Here is a 20,279-nt window from a genome sequence, read left to right on the forward strand (position 1 = left end):
ATGCGCGCGGAGGCCCCGATACGGCCTTGAGCGAGATGCAAGTCCGATCGGACATCAAATATATCGAGCCCGCATTTACGTTTACCTTGAACCAGCCAATGTCAGAAAGCTCGCAGACCCACACGCACTCGTTTGACTGATCCGTTTCAGTTAAACTTGAAGTCCTGCACGAGGTTCGTGATTCGTGACTGCTGGTGGTGTCGCTGCACAACAGTCGTGAGCGTGAAGTCATCTTTCAGCTCGTCGGTCAAGGCATTCGATTCGCAGTCAGGAGGGCTCGCATCGCGTCATCAGCTTTCATGCGCGGAGCAACCGCAGGACATTTGAGTGCCAATCAGAATCGAAGGAAGCGAGCGCACCCGCGTCCGTCGCTTTGTATTCATTCACCCCATCAAAAAGTCTTTCCCGCGAGCAGCACAGCAACCCCTGCCCGGATGCTCCAGGAGGCCTGTATACTCGAGATACAGACCTGTGTCGACTCGCATCCCCACTGACAGGGTCCTGATTTGCTACACTGCCTGAAATCATCTATGGCGCCACAAGAACAATCATGGAAGCATCGCCCCCGTGAATAGGATTGAACGTGGGCTAAATCATATAGTGCGCCTGCTTATTGCACTTTCGTCAAGACATCGTGTGACATTCGAGCACCCCCCAAAGGCGCCTAATACTGGCAGGTAACGCCGAGCACGTGCGGGCGTCACAAAGAGCAGAGAAGATGTGCGAAGCGTGGCTGCATGAATGACATGCTTGTGCGGGTGAGAGTGAACCTGCCAAAGAAAAGCGCGTGACGCGGAAGGAAGCTTTTGCAATACATCATCGATCGGAATCGCTGGCGGGGCTCACACTTTGGGGGGCAGAGCCTACGACAGAGACGTCGATGTTGTGGAAGATGGGTTGCATACACATGCACGCTCGCATGCGTCTCCAATGTCCGAGGTGATCAAACAACCGTCAATCCCAACGAGCCGCTCTCCAGACTTGGCTGCGCCAGCGTGTCAGAAGCAGAAGGCGTTTCGCCCTCTGGATGCGTGGAGTCATTGTTGTTAGAATGCTGTCGCGCTCGACGACTCGCAAGCGTAGTAGAGCCAGAAGAGATGGAAGATGGATATGGCGGGTCTGTTGGCGCATGGAATGATGCTGCCCAAGAGTCAGAAGGAGCGGCAAAAGGTGGCGGAGCAGTGGTCAATTCGCTCGAAGTGCTGCCTCTTCTTTCTTCGTCGTTCTCTTGCATTCCTCCCGTTGCCCATCTATACCCTTCCCTCTCCATCCCGCCCTCGTCCGCAGAGGGCGAAGGGGAGGGGGAAGATTCAGCAGGAGATCTGAGGGATGACAGGTATTCCTCTTCCGTGACGTATTGAGCTAGACCCAAAGGTGCGTTGATATTGGACCGCTGAAGTCTGAGGGGGGTAGCAGGGCCCACCCTAGTCGCATGAGCAGGCGTAGGCATGGTCCTAGAAAAGTGAGTGGTGTTCCATTCGGAAGGGACAGCCATGGAAGTATCGTCCACCGTCTCGTCGTTAGCTTGCGTAGAATGCAGGGTCGAGGCTTGATTTGCAGGCGTGGCTCTCGTACCATGCTTGATCGCGCTCTGCGGTAACCAGCCCATCCTGTTGGTATTGCCTCTGGTCCCATTGGAATGCGCCAAACTGAAGGCCGAAGCTGCCGTCGCAGACCCTTTCTGGTTGGGTCCCTTGCCCGTCTCCCTGTCAGCGTCCGTGCTCGAGCCGGCTCGCAACGCCTTGACCAGCGCGTCCGTGCACGCTTGCGCCTCGTCGTTGGAAAGCACACTAGCTAGCACCGTCGTCATCTGCAGCAATCTGGGCGAGATGGTATTCCTTACGGATTGTTGACCCGTCGAGTCGTAGCCCAACTCCGAAGCGACCGAATAGGCCGCATTTCCACCGCCAAAACCAGCCTTGGAGCCGGCCAGTGCTTCTCCCTCGTATTCACGTATATTGTGGAAGAGCAACACCAGACGCTCGTAGATGGGCAGGATCACGCAATCCCTAAACCCGATCAGACAAATCCTCCTCACATCTATCTTTTGCGTGCTCCTTCCAGAAGCCGCGAAGGCCGTGCCGACCGCTGATGTCGGTTTGTTGGAAATGGACATAGCTGTATTGATGCTCTGATTCGTCGAATGTGAATGATTCGACTGAGAAGGCGCATGTCTAGATGGATTTGGCTGAGATGGCGCGCCGCTGGTCTGGTCAGGGTCCGATGACTTTGTAAGACTGAGCAGGACGGGGTCTGTCTGCAGCGGCAAAAAGACACCTTCTAGGTAAGGCAGTACGCTGCCAAAGAAGAACATCCACAGCTCTACCAATCGTTTCAAAAATCTCTGGTCATCCTCTAGCACGCCCGAAGCTTGCAGCTTCGCATTGAGCGTAAAACAAGCCGTGCTCATCAGGTTGCAAAGGTCCGAAGAGAGCGAGTCCAAAGCTCTAGCTGGCGATTTGTCCAACGTTTGCATGATGTGCAGCATGACGTTCTGGTTCAGATCTTCAATGGGCGCCTTCAACCCTTCGCCGTTGAACAGAGGCAAGACTCGTATGCAAACGTTTTGCCAAATGTCCGACACGGGCGTTGGGCCTGCCATGCCTGAAGGACCGGACGCTTGCGCTGAAGGCGCATATGGTCCAGCTGCATTGTTCGAACCCCCTTCAGTGCCGAATTGCAATTGTGCCGCAGCAGCGGGAGAGGGCGAATATTGCGCATTAGCATTGGCTACACCTGCTGTCGCAGAGGCGGAAAGGGAGCCTTCTCGAACATGTTGAGGAGATTGTGAAGCTGAAGAGGAGGGTCCCTGCTGCTGGTGCTGCGCAGCATTGCTAGCAGGTCCTTGAGACTGTTGCCATTGCAGCTCGCCGCCGTCCGCAATTCCATTACCGCTCAGCATAGCGGATGCGTTTCCAGCCCTTTCCAATTCCTTCAACATGAAACTTGCATCGTAATTGCCCACGCTTTTGGCCGACTGTCCAGCATTGTTGTTCAGGCTGTTGCTGCTGTTGCTAGGCGCTGCTGATGATACCAGAGGCAGTCTGGAAAAAACAGCGTTGACGCTAGAAGGGGGATGAGGGGGAGACGCACCATCGCCCATCGTGCTGGCGGGAGTCTGCGTCAGACCCAATGCTCCGCTCAACTCATCCATGGCAGGCGTTGTATGAGGCATGACCGATCCTGTCGGCCCGCTAGCCAGACCAGACGTCGATCTGGAAGCCGTTACTTGCAGACTTTTCAAATGCTGAACATTGTTCTGCTCCACGATCCTCACGTATGTAGGTCTTCCTTGCGATGTGCCTGTCGGTAGGATGGAACCCGAAGGACTTGTCCTCACTTGGCCATTCAAATCGATGTGCGACTCCTCCAGACTATGGGAGCGTAGTCTGCCTGGTGACGTTTCCAGAGCAGGATCTGCCCCGCCGCCAAGCATCGGCACGGCCAGCTCAATGGTTGTAAAGCCCGTATTCTCCAGCCTGACGCGAGTGTAGCTTAGACGGGGATCAGGCCAGGGCGATCGACTTGTCAGACTGGAATCGTGCAAGGACATAAAGTACCGCAGGAGCTGTACAAAGAGGGCCACAAAGCGGAGTCAGCATCTCGCATGTTCATGCTGCCTGTATGCATGCGCTGCACCCGACCTCTCGACTGGACATGGCACCCGCATACATGCGCACTATAAGCCATTCACTCACCTCTGCAATGGTAATGCCGTGCGCCACGACGACAATGTGGCCACCTTCGACGCCAACGCCAGGTCTCGCAACGCCCGCGCTCGTAGCCATGGCCCCCCGTCCATCTGCTGCACTGGGCGCATTCCTCAAGCTCTCTACCCTCGGTATGATGTACCTCCTAGCCGCGCTCCTCATTCTAGCACCCACATCCTCAAAGCTCTCTCCACCACCCTCAAACTTTTGATCCCTATCATCGTTCGCAGTAGGAGGTTTCCAATCCGTCTCCTTCCAGCTTTTCCCCTCCATCACCCCAAAGTATTGCTCCCTCAAAGCTCTGGTATGAACCAGTGTGGGCGGAGGAACGGTGTGATTGGAAGCTACTAGAATTTCAGCAGTCTCGCGCGCTCGTTTGAGGTCGGAAGAGTAGACGGCCAGCAGTTCGGACCATTGGAAAGCTTTGCCTAGCAGACGAGCTTGCGATCGACCGAGAGAGGTCAAGGGCGCATCCCGATGACCTGCCAAGTAGCCATTCGCATTATCCTCCGATTGCGCATGACGCACCAGCGTGATGGTCAGCGTGGACAACTGCATCTTGACCCAGGCATCGAACCCCCCCGCCGCTGTCCAGAGTGTTGGGGTGTGGTCTGAGTAGCGAATGCTTTGGAGCGCCGTAGAGATGGCTGTACGATGCGCCAAGACCAAGTCGCACTAGTGACCGGCGCGAGTCATGTCCCTCGCCCCTTGTTGCCTGTTGCAGAGCACCCGTCAGCAGAGGTCATGCAGGTCGCAACACTTTGAGCCGTGCTGAACTGCACAGAGAAGCCGTTTGTCGCTAGCCATCCACAGGTTCGGTTGAGCGTGCTTGGGTCAATGTCTGCTCTTGACTGCGACTGCGACTGCGATTGCGACTGCTGCCGGAAGTATTGACGGCGGAGGAAAGAGGAGAGGAGCGTTTGAGGGATCAAATGTGAGCCACGAAGGCGAGGTGGAAGCTGTGTTGCGTGTGACCAGCGGCTTGCTGATGCTGATGTGAGCAGGTGCTGCTTGCTGCATGTGGACAAGTTACCGCGTGCTGTGCAAACCAAGCAAGCAGCTATGCACGAGCATATAATAAGTCTGATCGCGTCATCCGCGCGCGCGCAGCAGCAGCGACACGATCGATGCGCCCGCCAATGCAATAGCGCGCTCCGGCAGAGCGGATCTCCGCGGACTTTGAGCTAGCGGGTCGGAATTGCTGTAGCTGCGTGCATGCATGCATGGCGCTCGATCGAAGACGGACGGCAGGCACTCACCACTCGCGACGAGGCATACATTCACATTCCCCCCTCCCACTCTCACTCTCACTCACACCGAGCTTCAGCTTCAATCACACCGCCTGCATCTTTCCGTCGCTTTCCTTCAACTCGACTTGAATCGACGCTTGCGCAGCGCGAACAAAGATCGCATCTCCAAAGTCCAGTGCGCAAGATGTACTCCCTCTTGACGGGTCTGTATCGAGACTACAGCAGCGTCCAGACGCGTTGCGTCTTGCTTCTAGGTCCATCTCAATCCGGCAAGACTGTGCTATTGACGCGTATCAAGGCCTACTCGCAAGCTGAACGAGCGGGAAGCGTGAAAGGAGAGCATAGGAAGAGGCTGGAAGAAGAGGACGTGTATGAGCGATTAAAGAGGGATGATGAGCTCAACAGCGGTGTCAAGGTCAGAGGCATCGCACCCACCGTGGGTCAGAACGGTGAGTAGCGCCAGTCTCGCACGCAGACTGTGTGTGCACGCTCGACTGCTCATCGATCCATCCATCTCTCCTCGCCCCGTCCTCACCTGTCGTAGTGCACACCTTTCAACCGGCCTCTTCGCGCATACAATTGCGTTTCTGGGATCTAGGCGGCTCCAAAGCTCTTCGAGCCATTTGGCCACGCTACTTCAAAGAGACGCACGTGATCGTATGGAATGTGGACATTGCGTATTGGATAGACTCCAGCGATGCGGGCGAGGTGTTTGGCGAGTCGCAGTCGAGGCTAGAGGAGGCAGAGCCAAGTGCGGAGAAGGTTCGGAAGGTGCAGGAGAAGGAGCAGGAGCGAGAAAGGGAAGATGAAGAGAAGGAAGAGGGAAAAAGAGACGCAAAGCAGGCTCTCGGTAAGTCTCCGCCTTGCGCTTGGATTGCACTGCACTGAGCTGCGCTGCACGCATCTCTTGCGCTTCTCAGCTGACCCTTTTCATTTGGTACGTGCGCCTCACACGCACGTTGCTGCAGAACCAATCTTGCGCGACGTATCCCTGCGATCCGTCCCTCTGGTGCTCTACATCACGGACCTCGGTCTCTTTCGTCGTCTCTCCTTAGCTGTTCTCGAAGCTCTACAAGATTCCTCAGCCCCATCCTCCTCCTCCAGCAACACGCCGCTCAAACAGCAAGCGGCACTGTCCAGAGTGGAAAGGTTGGCAGAGGATGCGTTAGGTAGATGCAAGGATGATCTGGTCAGCTGGATCGTTGCGCTGGATAAAGAGATCAAGGTTCTTTGCGGATGGAAAGAAGGGTGAGCTGCATTTCAACTGCTCCTTTCTTGGCTCCGTCTCTCCTCGACACTCTTTCGATGCGCTCATGCTCTTTGACGACCCCACTTTTGCCCCCCCCTCCCCGCGCCCCTATCGCGCAGAGCGGCAATCGAAGATCTCATCCATTGGCTCGTTGCCCATCCCAGCGAGCCCTGAAGCATACATGAAGAGCTCTCCACACGCCTCGAATCCCCAAAGAGGCGAGCGCGCGGCGCAACGCAGCGCCATGTAGAGTCGCTCGCTCGCTCACTCGCGGCCAGGCGTGTCCATCCTGCAGAAATCGACTGCAGCCTTAGCCCTGCTCCAGTGCACACCGCATTCGCAAGCGCGAGCAATTAAGCGCAAGCACAGCGCCTCTCTCTCACCTCGATCACAGAAACGCCTCAGAAACGCCATCGTCTGGGCGCCAAATGTTGGAAGAACTCGCATCACGAATTCGTCAAGGCCCGAGCAACTCGACAAAAAGTGGCCCGGGGGGGGCGATGCTTGGCTTCTGTTCCATGTGCACAAGCTGACGCACGCAGGTTGCACGAGCCCCCTGGCTCACTTGTTGGCGTCCTGCCCGCGCTTGCTCGACAAGAAGGCATAGGCAGTCTTGAGTGTGGCATGCAGACCGCCGACCTTGCAGCGCAGCGCAGCGAGAGCGCTACCCCGCGCAACTCCTCCATGCACGAGTCGTGTGCTCGTCAGCCGGATCAAGATGGGGTCAATCACTTCCAGACAATATCTCCACGCGCACGCACATCCACCCACATTCACGCTCAAATTTCTTTTGGTTTCATTTTTTTTTTGGGGGGGAGGACATGGAACAATGACTGGCGAGAGGAACAGCACATTGCTTGGATCGGAGAGCGCGAAACGAGTCGAGGGAAAAGAATCGATGAGACGAGGCGGGGCGAGGCGGGGCGAGGCGAGCCTCTGCAATACATGCTCAAGCATTCAAGTCAGACGAATGCCATGACAAGAATGATGCTTTCGATGCGCTGAGCAATGTGCATGCGATAAAGCCCTCCGCTCAATCAGCCATCATGGACGATGGACTGAGCATCGAACCACAGTGCGTACACCGATTCCTCTACCGGTCGAGTCTTGTCCATCGCGCGGCTCTTGGGATAGTTGAGCAGACTGCTCCTCGAAGAGCTCGCGAGCATCTGGCCGCTCGGGTAGACTTGCAGCAGATCCTTCCGTGGCGAGGTTGGTGCGACGCTGCGTGCCGCGTCGAGCGCAGAGACGCTCGCATCGACCGTTGCAGAAGCGTTCGAAGAGGATGCGCCGGCTCGGAGCGGTACAGCGGGCACACTTCCAGTCTCGAGCTTCTGCAATGCTGCCTCTTCCTCATCGGCAGCACGCATCGACTCGAAGACGCGACGAGTTGCTTGGGAAGGCGTGCCAATGCTTCCCCTCGCGCCGCCCTGATCGGCGGCGTAGCGATTCGCGCGCATCTTCGCAAGTCACTCGTCCGAATCCGTCATGAACTCATCCTCGTCATCTTCGAACACGGCCATATCCTCAAAGGCCACCTTGTAGCGGAGCAGACCTCCAACGCCTCCAAAACCCTTGCAGAACTGCAGACCCTCTTGAGATCGGTCCGTGACAAACTCCAAGTTGGTTCCGAATTGCGTGTAGTTTTCTGCGAGCCACTCCAGCACGCTGAAAAGGGTGCCGAGAAGAATGACCTTGGTCAGCGTGTGCACCCTTCTGCATACAGCGCATTGCCGTATTTTGATGTTCGGACACAGTTCCACTCACGGTTGAGGTTCCTCGGCCTGCTCCATCTCCTGACCAGTCATGCGGTCCTGGAACTTGGTCTTGTCCTCGGCCTGTTCCTTCGTCAGCATCAGAATGTGCTGAGCGCCCTCCGAGTCGCGCAAGGTGTACCTCATCGTGTCCAAGTTTTCCCAAAGGATGAGCTGCTCGACAGCGCCCAACTCGAGCGCCTTGAAGGTGTCCTCGATGCCGAAGCAGTACTTTCCAGTCTCTAGAGCAATCTCCTCAAAGTACTTGGTCAGCAGCTTCTTCTCGTGAATGAAGCGGACGGAGGCGAGGGACTCGGCCGAGAGCTCGATGGCCTGGTTGAAACCATTTTCGCCGCCGTACGAAACGTCGACGGTGCGGATGATCTTGGCTGCCAGTCTGGGGTCAAACAAGTCGGACTGCCCAAGCTCGTTTTTGAACTCGGCGCTACCAGCCAAGACCAATCCCGCACAGTTGCACTTGTTGTCCGTGATAAAGTGCTGCGTAGCAGCTTCTGCGACCTTTCGCACGTAATTGTGCCTCGCTTCGTCACGAAGACGCGAGAAACGCAGCGCGGACTGACCTCCACGTCTGTGCTTCTTGGGCAGATCCACCGAAAACTTGTGAATGACGTTGCGGGTGTTGCCGCTGAGCGTTCCGAACAGACTTCCGTTTCCGTCCATGATGATGAAACCGTACTTGGCATCGCTCTCCAACAACTCGGAAAGCGCCTCGGTGTGGAATTTGTTGTCGCAGAGGTACAACGAGGTGTTGATAGCTATGCAGCGAGCGCGTTCGGGCACAAAGTGAGATCTATGCTTCATCAACACTTGCTGGGATCGTTCAACTCACGCTTGAATGGCTCAAAGCTAAAGTTGACCTTCTTTTCTTTGCCTTCGTCAGTCAAGATGGTGCCGCAGTAGATGACAAGTCCATTTGGAGGCACTGCATGCGGCAAGACGAGACGGCAGCAGGTCCACAGTGTCAGCGAAAATGTCTGGCAGCGCGCACGTGCTCTGCAGCACCTCAGCTCACCCCTGTTGTACAGCTTCAACCTCTGCTGCGTAGAGGTGATGGCAGCCAGCACCGAGAGACGGTTCACACGACTCTTGATGTTGCTTGCCGTTCCGTATTCTTGCGTCAGCATGTTTGAAAATTGACTGATTTGCGACTTGGGGGGAATGATCAGACTAATCATGCTCGTACCTGCTCCGCGAGCAGAGTCGAGTCTGAGTTGGGTCGCGAGGGAGGCGATCTGAGTCTGATAGGTGGCGCATACATGCTGTCGGTGCCAGTCAGTGCGACTCACGACTTGACAAGCTTCTTGATCTTCCACACTGCAATCTGTTGCCGGAAAAGGGATTTGGCGATCACATTCAGCGTCGTTGAAGAGGACGTCCCGCATGCCATCGAGTCGACACCAAGCACATCGCGGCGAGCCAAAGCCAGCTTGGCTTGCAAGCTAGCCAACCAGGAGCCTTCGCGATGCCACCCACGCCGCGACGCTTGATGAGGTCCGAGACTCCCTCGCAAAGCCAGACCGGTCACCGGCAAAGCATTCGGTGCGCCGGGAGCGACGATGCCACCCTTTCGCCTACGCCAGCCTGCTCCTATCACGCCAAACATGCCAGTCTTGTCTGCGTGTACGCACGTTCTGATCAGCCTCTGTAGCAGGTGCACCGGCGCCCGCAGCGCCGCTAAGCGCCGACATGTTAGCCACGCTGGACATCTTGCTCGAGTGTAGCGTGTTGATCGACTTGATGGTCCGTGTTCCTGGTGCGCTCGAGAGGGAGTGGTGTGCGTGCTGGTGCGCAACAAGCTTCGACTTGGACCTGAACTTCGAAAGGTGTTGATAGGGTGAGGTGAAAGGTTGTTCTGTTCGACACTTGACTGACGTCTGTCTGGGTGAGCGTCGAGACTGGGTGCGGGTGCGGGTGCGGGTGCGGGTGCGGGTGCGGGTGTGGATGGATGAGTGTCCAGAGGAGAAGGCTTTGGCAACTCGATCACACTGTGACTCTGACTCGCGACTGGGACTTGTGACTCACACTCAAACGCAGATACCGACCCGCCCGTGACTCGTGACTCGTGACTTCACCCTTCGTCTCTCTCATATATCCTACCGCGGCCTCGACATTTTCTTCCTCTTCCTCCTCTCGATCGCGGCGTTGCATGCTGCTGGTGAAGCACGCTAGCTTGCTGCTGCTGGCTGCGCCGCCTGACACGCTCCGCGCACATGCGTCCATCAAATTTTGATCTCGCATGGCGCGGGCGAGGGCGTCCATGTACCGCACACGCAGACGCAGCAGCAGCAGCAGCAGCAGCAAAAGTCTGCGCAACAATCTCGATCACGTGACTGATCAGAATTTCAGCTTCTCGATCGCGATGATGCGCAACGCGCGCGCTTGCATTATTGCTGCTGCGAAAAAGTCTCTCTGCTTGTGAAGCTTGTCGTGGGACTACACGATGTATGCGCAGCACTTCACTCTTCACCATCACTTCAAGTCCTCTTTCCTCACTTCTGACTTCAGACAAGCATAGACGTGAGTATAGAGTCTCACGACCATCGACCGAGGTGCAGTCGCCCCCGCCCCGGAGTAGCAGCATGCAGGCTGACACCAGCTCTCCAACACTCCCATCCTTCTCATCAGCTGTGATCCTTAGTCGTGAGGTCTCACCGTCTCCCTCCCGCCAGCGCTCCCTTCAAGTCTAGCTCCATCCTTTGCAACGCGCTGCAACAATGTCTTCCGAGCCCAACCCCAAGGCATTCCCGCTCGCCGATGCAGCTCTGACCAATCAGATTCTGGATTTGGTTCAACAAGCTTCTCACTACAAGCAGCTCAAAAAGGGAGCCAACGAAGCTACAAAGACGCTCAATCGAGGTATTTCGGAATTCGTAGTCATGACTGCGGATGTTGAACCGATCGAGATTGTTCTTCACCTGCCTCTGCTGTGTGAGGACAAGGTGAGTGGTCTCGCTGGTATCAGCGGCAGGGAATGTCAAGCTGCACACCCGACTCACGCGCTTGATCCCCTCCTTCTGCACATGAAGAACGTGCCTTACGTCTTTGTCCCATCCAAGACGGCGCTGGGAAGAGCTTGCGGTGTCTCTCGTCCAGTGGTGGCAGCTAGTGTCACCACCAACGAAGCCCGGGAACTTCAGAGTCAGATTCAGTCCGTCAAGAACGCCGTGAGTAGAAGCTCTGCTGTCTCTGGCTCAGACGAATGGGCGCGCTGCGTGCTAGAGCGGTGACATTGCGGTGCAAGGGGCTTCGAATGGGAAGTTCAAGGTGTTGATTTCGTCATAGAAGGCACGCATACAAGATAGAAGGGCGCACCAGCCAGCGCGGCTCATCGCAGCGTCAGGCGTTGGCAAGGCTTCAGCGTCGAATTCGGTCTCCCCGCTAGCGCAAAAGCTTGTCGCTGACCGCGTTCCCCTTTCACGCGACGCAGATCGAGCGACTGCTGATCTGAGCTCGACTTTGTACCATCACAAGTCGATATGACGACAACACGGCGCTTGTGCAGTCGTAGTATGATTGCAATAAACGCATGCGACTAGAGCGGCTGAATGGACTGAAGGTTCGAAATATCAAGCTACGTAGGGTTGAACATCTGGTCGGGCCTTGTACGAGCAAGCAGGCAGTACTGATGTCCCTCGCGGCACGCAAGGCAATGGGCTCTTGACTGATGTCAGTGTCCTTCAGGACGTGCGCTTCTGATTTCCCCAAAGCTGTGCGCTTCTCAAAATCGCGAGTCTTCTGCCATTTGTGGCGAGAGACTGATCTCAATCTCCTGGGCTGGGCACACGTCTCATGCACGTGCATAAGTACAGGATCGTGACTGTCGATTCGAATTCTATGCTACATCTCGAGAGGGTCGGTGTAGGCTACCTCGAGTCACTGTCAGAGGCAGAACTATCGCTGTCCGACGAAGCTCTGGACGCGTCCGAGGCGGATCCGCTGGACGATGAAGAAGCTTGCGAGGGAGCAGAAACATTGGTCCTGCTGGAGGAGGAGGAGGAGGAGGAAGATGAATTGCTAGACGTTTCTCGCCTTTCTCTGTACTCCAGATCCTCCTCGATGAGTTCGCGCTTCAGACGTCTTTGCGACTCGGCCGCGCTAGCTGAACGGCTCCTGCGCGGCAACCAAGTGCGTATCTGGGCAAGAGGCGGCACGCGCGCGAAAGATTGGGTCAGCATGAAACACGATGTTGGCGCAGTGCAGTCCCGTCGACGACGCATGGCGCCACGATGAACGCACCAGGTCCAAATATGCGCGAGCCATCTCGACGGCCCACTGATCCCTCGCAGCATTCGTATTGATATCTATCGCATCTTCCACGTTGCCCTCTCCTCCTTCACCCTGCTCCTCCTCTTCCTCCTCCTCCTCCTCTCCACTGTCATCCGTCTCTGCAATCCCTCGTTTCCTCTTCTTCAGCCCGCTTCGCATTCTCCTCTTTGCCTTTTTCGTCTTGAGCTTTTGAGAAGTCTGCAGTCTTTGTCTTTCCATGTTGATCAAGGTCGACTGCGTCGCTCCAGCATTGATGCATCCTTCAAAGTGGTGCGAAGCGACGCGGAGGAGATCCGCATCCCGCTCCGGATCAAAAGGAGGTATGTGGACTTCGGGGGCGCGCATGTTCGACGATTCATCCTTGGGAACGTCTTCAGTAGGAAGCTCGAGAGCACCGAGCTGCAAGATCAACAAACCAGCGTACAAGTGCAGCATGGGCTCGGACCGAAAGGGCCAGGATGTGATGACTCTTTGGGGGACCGCATTTGGACGTTGCTGTCAGACCAGGCTCGATGTACATGAGATCGAGACGTGGACGATGCGCACGCCACTCACATTGAGATCTCTTCCAAGGCTTCTCGGCCTTGTCCCATTGCGATGAGATTCGGCACAAGCTCGACGAGCAAGTTTGCGCGCTGGATCGCGTGCATCACGCGGACGTCAGCCAAGTCGTCGACACACAATACGTGCAGATGAGGAAAGAAACTTACGTGAAAGGCGCGCTTGCTAGAAAGAGCTCTGATGTAGTTGAGCTTTGCCCGGGTCGCGTGCAGCGAAGGCTGGGACAGATCGCTCACACTTCTCCGGTCTGAAGCTTTGTCCACACATCCCATGCCTGCTATCTCCAACCCCATCCTGTAAAGCTCAATCGGTCTCCACTCGTGGCATCTCATCAGGATCCTGAGCGCTCGAGCAGCCCGCAAAGGATCTCTCTTGGCGATCATCAGATGCACCAGATCGTGCAATTTCTGAACCTGCAATGATCTTTCGGAGGGCTGGTTGAGCCTGAGACCCATCGGTGGGTCCACTCTGGCCGATTTGGATCTGCGCGACACGCTCGTAGAAGTGCGCGAGCCGATTTTGGCTTCGTGACGCGCGCCCTCTGGTCCGTCCAAATCTCGCCAAGATGACGCGCGAGGCGGCGTAGCGTTTGCTAGAGGAATGGCTATGGAGGAGGCTTGAAGCTTTCGTTCCCTATTCAGAGCTCTTGTTCTCAGCTTCCAACCAATCAGAGCAGGTCTGAGATGAGGCACGTGATGAAAGAATTGGCTCGCCTCCAACTCTCCATCCACCGCATTCGCAGCCGAATCCAATTGAAGCCTGCTGCTGCTGCTCTCTTCGTGCCCAACAGACTGGCGCGCTGCTGCTGTGGATGTTTTGCCTCTCTTGCGGGCAAGCCTGTCCGACTGGCGCGCAGACGCTTCGCGCCTCCTCGACTGTTTGCTGCCTTGATGCGAAGATCGGCTTTGACTGCGATCCCGGCTCCGAGTGCGACTTCGCTTCAACCGAGGTTGCTCTTCGTCTACGGCCATGCCAGCGGTCTCCCTCGCTGCACCCGCGCTCTCCATCTTGGATGCTAGTCCATGCGCTCGTCTCTTGCGCCTTTGGAGTAATCCTTATCTTTTTTTCGTGTTGATGATGGTCAGCATCAATTAAGATCCACGCCTGCATACTCACGGCTTCGTAGAATCTTTCCTTGCGTGCTCCATTTGAATAAGACACGTATAGCGTACCGCTGCACAAGGCCTGATTAATCCTACCCGTCCGCCCTCAGCGCGCCGCCGGCATGCTGTATATATAGAGATCTGTCACGACGGGTGCGTTATTCATGCGCGCGCGCGTGCGTTGATTGACCGCCGCGGCCCATGCAGACCGCGGCGCGGGCTGGAAAGGGCGGCATGGCTTGTGCGCAAGAGGACCGTGCGCTCCATGGCCGACTTGCAACCTAGCTAGCATCTATACATAGCTGAGGCCCGATCTCTCTCGCAGTCCTTCCCTTCCACCACCCCGCACCCGCAATCACCGACGATACACCTCGAGACGTTGGAGTGGGACTACCCCCCCAATCATCATCGCAGCAATGTCATCCACGTGGGAAGTGCGCTTCAGCAACTCGAAGCAGCTGCCTTACTTTCACGATCCCAGCACTGGCGCATCATCCTGGGAGCCTCCTTCGGAGCTATCGGACTCTCAGATCAGATCCTTGCCCGGTGCGGCGCAATACTTGGGTGGAGGGGCGAGCGCTACTAATGGTAGCTCGGCAGGTGGACATGCTGGCCAAGTGAGGGCTAGCCATTTGCTCGTCAAGCATCGAGAAAGCAGAAGACCCAGCTCGTGGAAAGAGGTGAGTGTATGCGCGGCTGTTTGTAGCGCAAGTGGAGGGAACATTCGCTGCTCTGCTCACTTGATGCTCATCATATCGCCTTCTCTTCCACCCACGCAGTCGAACATCATCCGCAGCCCTGCTGAAGCGGAGGAGATCCTCAAGGGTCATTTGACCTCCCTTGGCGCCAACCCTACACCGGAGAAGTTTGCCGAGCTGGCCAAGGTTCACTCGTGAGTGGCGATCAGTTGTGCCGCGCTCGAAGCCGTCCGCTGCTTGAGCGACCTACTTTGCTGCCGAGCACGCACTAGTCGAGTCGCGCGCTCAATTCATTGTTTCCAGTCTGACCATCAAGGCTTCCCCATCGTCACTGCCTCCTGCGCAGGGATTGCTCGTCGGCCAGATCAGGTGGAGACCTCGGTTTCTTTGGCAAGGGACAAATGCAGAAAGCGTTTGAGGACAATACGTACGCTCTGCAGGTCGGCCAGCTCAGCGACATTGTCTCTACCGACAGCGGCAAGCATCTCATCCTGCGTACCGCATGAGCGAGACATGACGAAGCGAAGCAGCTCACCATTGTAGACGCGTAGGCGCCGTACGGCCAAGTAGCGGGCGCGCGCAAATCAAAATACAGATCGACGTAGTCACACGGTTGATTGTCATCTATTGCGTCTTATAATGACACTTCGAAGTGGTCTGCCATCTTCTGTTTCCTCTATGCGGTGCTCCACGAGCTCGAATGGAGGGCAACGCTTCGCTGCATTGTCCAAATTGTGCGCCATGGCGGAATCATTCGACCACCGATTCCAGGCTCGTAAGATGAGCTGCAAATGATCTACCGAGAAACGAGCACTGGTTGGAGGAGATGTGTATGTACTCCAAAGAGATGGTTCGAAGCGGCCACAGCTAAAGATAGCGCGTCGGAGGCCATTTTTGCGCCACTCATCCTCCGCCCCTGGGCCTGATCGCAGGTGCTCGGAAATTACTGATTCGCTGTTCGTTTTCAGCCTCTGCTTCTCCTCGCTGCTCAACAGAGCGAAATGGGAGATGGCCAATACGCCTCTCACGTTGATCCATCCATGCAAACCGAGCAGAAAGTCGATGGGCGGCAGAAATCTTACGAGCAAGATGAGGTCGAACGTGCCCATGGGTGGCGTGCCCGCCATGTCCAACGCCTGCGGACTCGCTTGTTCGGATTCTTCCCTGCGGACTGCTCTGATCTTTTGCTCGGCGATGCGAGCCCATACAAGGGCGTCTACGCCGGTCGCTCCGGCAAATGACGACGATGCGTGGTCGATGAGGCTGGTGGGCCCGTCCAGGATGCCTCGCGCAGGCGCAAAGCCCGCATCTCTCAGCAGCATTTCCGCCCGCAAGAGCGCTTTTCGCAGCGAGTCTACGCCGACTATGCGCCAAATGACACCCTGAGCAACAACAGCGTCGGTGGAGAGAGGTGATCATCTGAGCCGTCGTTGGACGTCGATCGAGAGCAGACGAGATCAGCAAGAAGGACTCACCGGTGTGAGTACTCGAGATGCGTACTCGCACACCCATGCCACATCTCTTGCTCCTCCGCAGCCCAGGTCAAGAGCCCTAGCGACGGTAGCCTCGTCGCGATCCGATTCGCCTATCCTTACCGAGTCCCCGTCGGCAAAAGCCAGCATGGCCCGTTCGACTACAGGCGATGGCTGGAACATCAATGCAGGCATATCGTGGCGGTGTCGCGCGTCACGAGGAATCGTGTTGAAGGCTTCTCGATCGCCTTGAACATCTGCACTCGTCGAAGTCAACAGGCCCAAGTGCGCTGCGAGGCGCCAGAATTCGAGCGCGCCTTCTTGCTGCTCATCGTTTGCCGTGTCGTTTCGCAGACTCTCTATCAGATCGCGCAAGGCGCTTGCACTTCCGCACGACTTGTCGAACGGTGCGGCCGTTGCATCTGCGTGCGAGTCGGCATTCGCATTGCGCACGACCAGACGCTGGCTGGGCAACTCGCATTCTTCAGGTCCGACGATCCACCTCCAGCCATGCACATGCCACTTGTCAAACTTGTGCTGAATGATCCAATCACGTTTCTTTGCCACAATCAATCGAATAGGAGGCACTTGCACACGCTCGCTCGACGGTGAGGCTGCTGCTGCTGCTGCTGCTGCTGCTGCGTGTCCATCCGCTCCGTTGGGACTTGCGCGGACGATGGGTGGAGGAGGCAGGGAGCTGAATCTATGCTCCAGCTCGGCAAGACCTCCTATGTGATTGGAACGCAGTATGTGAGCCGCGCAGAAAGCTTCGACGGGGCGCAAATCTAGGATGACTGGCCAGTCCTCTGCCCATCGTGCCATTCCCAGCTGCCGCATATCTTCCTCGCAGCCCGTGGAGCCGGATCGCTGATGGTGAGCTGTGCTGAAAGCACGCGCGCATGCACAGCCGATCCTCGCGCTCTTGAGCGAATCCTTCCGCCTGCCGACACCTCGTGCTGATCCTCGTACAGAATGTACAGAGGGCGTTGCTGTTCAGGCAATCAAGCAATTGCACGAATGCTACAGCTGGAAAGCGCTTCCCTTCAATCTTGCGTGATCTCCATCTGCACCAAGCGTTGTCGTCTGTCCCTCGAAACTGCGCCCACCGAGTTCCGGGCCAAAGTTGTCTTGGAGCCTCTAGCGCTCAGTCTTGCAATTCACGGGTCATCTGCGGGGCCTCTCGATGTCTTGTGTATCGTCGTCGTTGTCGCATGGCACGTGTGCCAGTGTGCCATTACCAGCGCCCAGGTTACGATCGAGTCTCGAGGACATGCAGTCACGAGTCTCGAGTCACGAGTACATCAACGTGCCGAGGGAATCTGCCATTCAAGATTTTGAATCATGAATCTTGAATTTCAAATATTTTGAGTGTCAAATCTATTCAAAATGATTATGATTCGTGATTATGCTTTTGACCCAGAACTCTTGACTCTGACTCTTTTCAATTTGTGATTCTTGATACAAGCCGAAACAATACGGTCACGTGACTGCGCAGCGCCCAGCTTGAGCGGGGCGAAAGAGGAACGGGGAAGCAGCGCAGGGTTCCCACACCTGCGCCACACACAATCACGAATCACGAATCGTGCGTGCGCTCTCGCGACTATTGAGACAGCGACCACCATCCCGCATTCACGATTGAAGACGAGCCGTCGCGCTGCCGCGTACACCTCATTCCGCGCCCTACGCCTCGAGGGCCATCGCGCTATCATCGTCTGGGCCGGCTTTGGCTCAAGCCACTTCGTCCTGATCATGTCCGCTCCGAGCAACCCAGCGGATGCATCCGCAGGCTCGAACAACGTATCCTTGCCCGGTGCCGCGCGAGCGACGGACGAGTTCACAGAGACGGTGGCGTGGGGCGCCACGACCGAAGTATCTGCAGAGGAGATCGTAGAGAAGAGCAGACTGGTGCGCGAGATCCAGAATCAGCAGAGCAGTCTAAAGGGTGAGTCGTGTGAGCGAGCAAGCGAGAGGCCAACACGTGGCGTCCACATGCTGCTACATCGTCCCACATGCACTGACAGCGATCGCGTCGGTACTGCTTCTTCTTGTGCTTTGCCCTGCGCACAGCCCTGCTGGCGCGAGTGATGGCTGTCAAGGCGGACTGCACCAAAGCGGAAGCGGACAACGAGATGCTGCAAACGTACATCGATAGCGTCACAAAGAGTCTGGCTGCCAGGAGTTGATGGGCCACGTGTCTGGAGCCCTGCGCTGGCACAAAGGCAACGCGAACTGGGCACACTGGTCTTTTGGTCGGATCAGCACAGGTTCTTGAAGAGCGCTGCGCCACTTCAATAGCATTCACTCAAGCCCCACCTGGCGCGCTTTAGCACGCAAGCACAGGTGCGCATGGCGAACCAAGTAGCCCACCATGGCGCGTCGAAGAGTTCAGGGACGCGCCATGATCTTTGCCAGTATCATGGGAATTGAATTCTCGAGAAGCCACCACGCGGACGCAACCGTGCATTCATGCCGGAGGATTGACTCGGTCGAACGTCAGGCGCATACATCCATCTCCGGCAGAAGGGCAAGCATCGGGGCACATATCGTACTCTGCCTGCACAATTGTACTCCACCAGACTTGGGTTCAGCGCAAAGGTGTGTCACGCACCTTGACGGGGTGGTCATCACGTCGTAGCGGAGCGAGAAGTGGACTCGACGATGGCGTGGTGGATCGATCGCCTCTTCTCGAGCCAAGCAGCCAATCTTCCCGGGGCGCACAATTTGGTGGTCAATTGGCACTCAATGTGAACAAGACATGCAGCACATCGACGATACGCGATACAAACGTCCATTCATTGTGCGCGTTGTGATGATTTGGATACAGCGTCCGTAACAATCGGGAACCCGCCAAATTAGGACTCCAGAATGTCTGACTGAGCAGAGCAGATCTTCTTGCTCGTGCCGCAAGTTCGGATGTCGTCGCGGTGCGACAGCCTCGGCGCCACCTCAAGGGGGAGGGCGAGAGGGATTCTTTGGGTTGGAGAGGATGAGGTCGTAGTATTGGGTGGCATCGTCGGACCTCTGGTTCGTAGCGATGAACTGCAGCTCCTTGTGCTTGGTCTGGCTGATGACGACGTCTGTGGTGAGGGACGTTTCGAGGAACATTCTAGCATCGCTAGCAGCGATGGTGTTGTAGAACCAGAGATTTTCTGCCGTTTCGGTGGTGCAGTATGCATCCAGCACGCTGTTGTGCGTGCCTGGAGCATTGTTCGTGCTCTCCAGCGACAAACAGTGCTGCGTTGCTCCGGCTGGACGAACCAATCCGTAGCCGGTCACTGGACGTCCCGAAGTGGGAGGCTTGTAGTCGGCTGGAGGAGGACGCGAAACGTCGGTGCAGTTGTAAAAGATGAATTGCTGCGGCTTCAGAGGTTGCCCATTATCGTCCAGCGTGACGATCAGCGAGGACTGTTGGCCATCTGGACCGGCGTGCTTGACTCCAGGCACGATACCAGCCCAGATGACGGGCGTGGATCCGCCAGCGCCGCGAGGACGCAGGCCCTGTGGTGGGAAGATGTGAAATGAGGAGAGGGGAAACGAGTTAGTTGGATGTTCGCATCATTGCGTCATTGCGCACCTCCACCATACACTCACGAGTGCGGCGTTGGCGTACTGCTCGCAGTTTGCAACGTCCCTCTGTACCAAAGGAGCTCTATTGGCTGGCGAAGCGCTGACTGCCGAAGCAGCAAAGACGCCCACGAGAGCAGCGGAGAGGAGCTTGTAAGAGAACATGACGGATACTTTCGGGCGCACGGAGAGCTCGAGAAGGAGATGCTTGGATAGGATATGGGCAGGTGGCGGTCTGGGGCGACCCCTACCTTTATACCCCCTTTGAGGATGCCATGCGTGCGTGCCCTCGATCAGAGCGGCGACGATCGGTTCATCGGTGTTCGGAAGCAATTAGGCACGGATCTTCTCGCGGCGGCGGCGAAACGTGATGTGAGGAGGCCTACCGGTGCCGGTACTGGCACAGCATCAATCCTGAGCGATTCCTCTTGAGATCATGCAGCACCAGCCCTTCAAGGCACAAGAGGCGCTGGATTGCAGTCTGCAATCGCTCGCCGGCGGTCCGGTCCGGTCTCTCGATCAGCAACGCAACATCACAAATGACTTTTGTCGCCCCCGCCGGTCCTTCGGCGTCTACCACGTCAGGCTCGCACGTACGGCGGGCCGTGTCTTGTGTACTTAATTGACGACG

At 56.6% G+C, this 20,279-nt stretch overlaps 9 protein-coding genes across 9 annotated transcripts; 4 read left to right on the forward strand and 5 right to left on the reverse strand.

The window, feature by feature from the left end:
- Positions 1–587: 587 nt before the first annotated feature.
- On the reverse strand, positions 588–4,406 carry IE81DRAFT_258828 (hypothetical protein). The gene is made up of 2 exons (XM_025511380.1): positions 3,699–4,406; positions 588–3,568 (listed from the first exon to the last, which is right to left on the reverse strand). Exons 1-2 carry the CDS (start codon positions 4,266–4,268, stop codon positions 944–946), a joined length of 3,195 nt encoding a protein of 1,064 aa, XP_025366897.1. The 5' UTR covers positions 4,269–4,406; the 3' UTR covers positions 588–943.
- Positions 4,407–5,144: 738 nt separating this feature from the next.
- IE81DRAFT_317559 (hypothetical protein) lies at positions 5,145–5,946 on the forward strand (the record flags this gene model as incomplete). The annotated part of the gene is made up of 3 exons (XM_025512588.1): positions 5,145–5,288; positions 5,358–5,409; positions 5,505–5,946. 3 exons carry the CDS (start codon positions 5,145–5,147, stop codon positions 5,846–5,848), a joined length of 540 nt encoding a protein of 179 aa, XP_025366898.1. The 3' UTR covers positions 5,849–5,946.
- A 1,732-nt stretch (positions 5,947–7,678) lies between these two features.
- IE81DRAFT_294416 (peptide chain release factor eRF/aRF subunit 1) lies at positions 7,679–9,371 on the reverse strand (the record flags this gene model as incomplete). Its single annotated transcript, XM_025512054.1, has 5 exons — positions 7,679–7,877; positions 7,977–8,739; positions 8,814–8,906; positions 8,997–9,190; positions 9,271–9,371. The coding sequence occupies 5 exons, from the start codon at positions 9,369–9,371 to the stop codon at positions 7,679–7,681; spliced, it is 1,350 nt and encodes a 449-aa protein (XP_025366899.1).
- A 1,044-nt stretch (positions 9,372–10,415) lies between these two features.
- IE81DRAFT_326222 (13 kDa ribonucleo protein-associated protein) lies at positions 10,416–11,904 on the forward strand. Its single transcript, XM_025514758.1, has 4 exons — positions 10,416–10,501; positions 10,610–10,923; positions 11,011–11,148; positions 11,412–11,904. Exons 2-4 carry the CDS (start codon positions 10,699–10,701, stop codon positions 11,430–11,432), a joined length of 384 nt encoding a protein of 127 aa, XP_025366900.1. The 5' UTR covers positions 10,416–10,501; positions 10,610–10,698; the 3' UTR covers positions 11,433–11,904.
- Positions 11,905–12,255: 351 nt separating this feature from the next.
- On the reverse strand, positions 12,256–14,006 carry IE81DRAFT_258938 (hypothetical protein). Its single transcript, XM_025511382.1, has 3 exons — positions 12,961–14,006; positions 12,806–12,885; positions 12,256–12,717 (listed from the first exon to the last, which is right to left on the reverse strand). The coding sequence occupies exons 1-3, from the start codon at positions 13,816–13,818 to the stop codon at positions 12,624–12,626; spliced, it is 1,032 nt and encodes a 343-aa protein (XP_025366901.1). The 5' UTR covers positions 13,819–14,006; the 3' UTR covers positions 12,256–12,623.
- Positions 14,007–14,148: 142 nt separating this feature from the next.
- On the forward strand, positions 14,149–15,118 carry IE81DRAFT_338346 (rotamase-domain-containing protein; the record flags this gene model as incomplete). Its single annotated transcript, XM_025515538.1, has 4 exons — positions 14,149–14,155; positions 14,329–14,594; positions 14,694–14,806; positions 14,959–15,118. The coding sequence occupies 4 exons, from the start codon at positions 14,149–14,151 to the stop codon at positions 15,116–15,118; spliced, it is 546 nt and encodes a 181-aa protein (XP_025366902.1).
- Positions 15,119–15,222: 104 nt separating this feature from the next.
- On the reverse strand, positions 15,223–17,352 carry IE81DRAFT_368843 (hypothetical protein). Its single transcript, XM_025517182.1, has 2 exons — positions 16,088–17,352; positions 15,223–15,994 (listed from the first exon to the last, which is right to left on the reverse strand). The coding sequence occupies exons 1-2, from the start codon at positions 16,919–16,921 to the stop codon at positions 15,233–15,235; spliced, it is 1,596 nt and encodes a 531-aa protein (XP_025366903.1). The 5' UTR covers positions 16,922–17,352; the 3' UTR covers positions 15,223–15,232.
- A 553-nt stretch (positions 17,353–17,905) lies between these two features.
- On the forward strand, positions 17,906–18,261 carry IE81DRAFT_280399 (hypothetical protein; the record flags this gene model as incomplete). Its single annotated transcript, XM_025511501.1, has 2 exons — positions 17,906–18,026; positions 18,152–18,261. Coding segments are annotated over 2 exons (231 nt in total), but the record flags the coding sequence as incomplete, so codon positions are not given.
- A 769-nt stretch (positions 18,262–19,030) lies between these two features.
- On the reverse strand, positions 19,031–19,813 carry IE81DRAFT_349905 (hypothetical protein; the record flags this gene model as incomplete). The annotated part of the gene is made up of 2 exons (XM_025516460.1): positions 19,031–19,582; positions 19,676–19,813. 2 exons carry the CDS (start codon positions 19,811–19,813, stop codon positions 19,031–19,033), a joined length of 690 nt encoding a protein of 229 aa, XP_025366905.1.
- Positions 19,814–20,279: the final 466 nt, after the last annotated feature.

This window comes from Ceraceosorus guamensis (genome assembly GCF_003144195.1).
Source record: "Ceraceosorus guamensis strain MCA 4658 unplaced genomic scaffold IE81scaffold_97, whole genome shotgun sequence".
Classification (NCBI taxonomy): domain Eukaryota; kingdom Fungi; phylum Basidiomycota; class Exobasidiomycetes; order Ceraceosorales; family Ceraceosoraceae; genus Ceraceosorus; species Ceraceosorus guamensis.

Coding starts and splice junctions, on each gene's coding strand:
- IE81DRAFT_258828 (XM_025511380.1), bottom strand. CDS start 4,268: ATGCAGTTGTCCACGCTGACCATCACGCTGGTGCGTCATGCGCAATCG. Junction 3,569..3,698: donor ACGGCATTACCATTGCAGAG/GTGAGTGAATGG, acceptor CTCTTTGTACAG/CTCCTGCGGTACTTTATGTC.
- IE81DRAFT_326222 (XM_025514758.1), top strand. CDS start 10,699: ATGTCTTCCGAGCCCAACCCCAAGGCATTCCCGCTCGCCGATGCAGCT. Junction 10,924..11,010: donor CTCTGCTGTGTGAGGACAAG/GTGAGTGGTCTC, acceptor CTGCACATGAAG/AACGTGCCTTACGTCTTTGT. Junction 11,149..11,411: donor TTCAGTCCGTCAAGAACGCC/GTGAGTAGAAGC, acceptor CACGCGACGCAG/ATCGAGCGACTGCTGATCTG.
- IE81DRAFT_258938 (XM_025511382.1), bottom strand. CDS start 13,818: ATGGAGAGCGCGGGTGCAGCGAGGGAGACCGCTGGCATGGCCGTAGAC. Junction 12,886..12,960: donor CTAGCAAGCGCGCCTTTCAC/GTAAGTTTCTTT, acceptor CACGCGATCCAG/CGCGCAAACTTGCTCGTCGA. Junction 12,718..12,805: donor GCCTTGGAAGAGATCTCAAT/GTGAGTGGCGTG, acceptor TCCCCCAAAGAG/TCATCACATCCTGGCCCTTT.
- IE81DRAFT_368843 (XM_025517182.1), bottom strand. CDS start 16,921: ATGCGGCAGCTGGGAATGGCACGATGGGCAGAGGACTGGCCAGTCATC. Junction 15,995..16,087: donor CATCTCGAGTACTCACACCG/GTGAGTCCTTCT, acceptor GTTGTTGCTCAG/GGTGTCATTTGGCGCATAGT.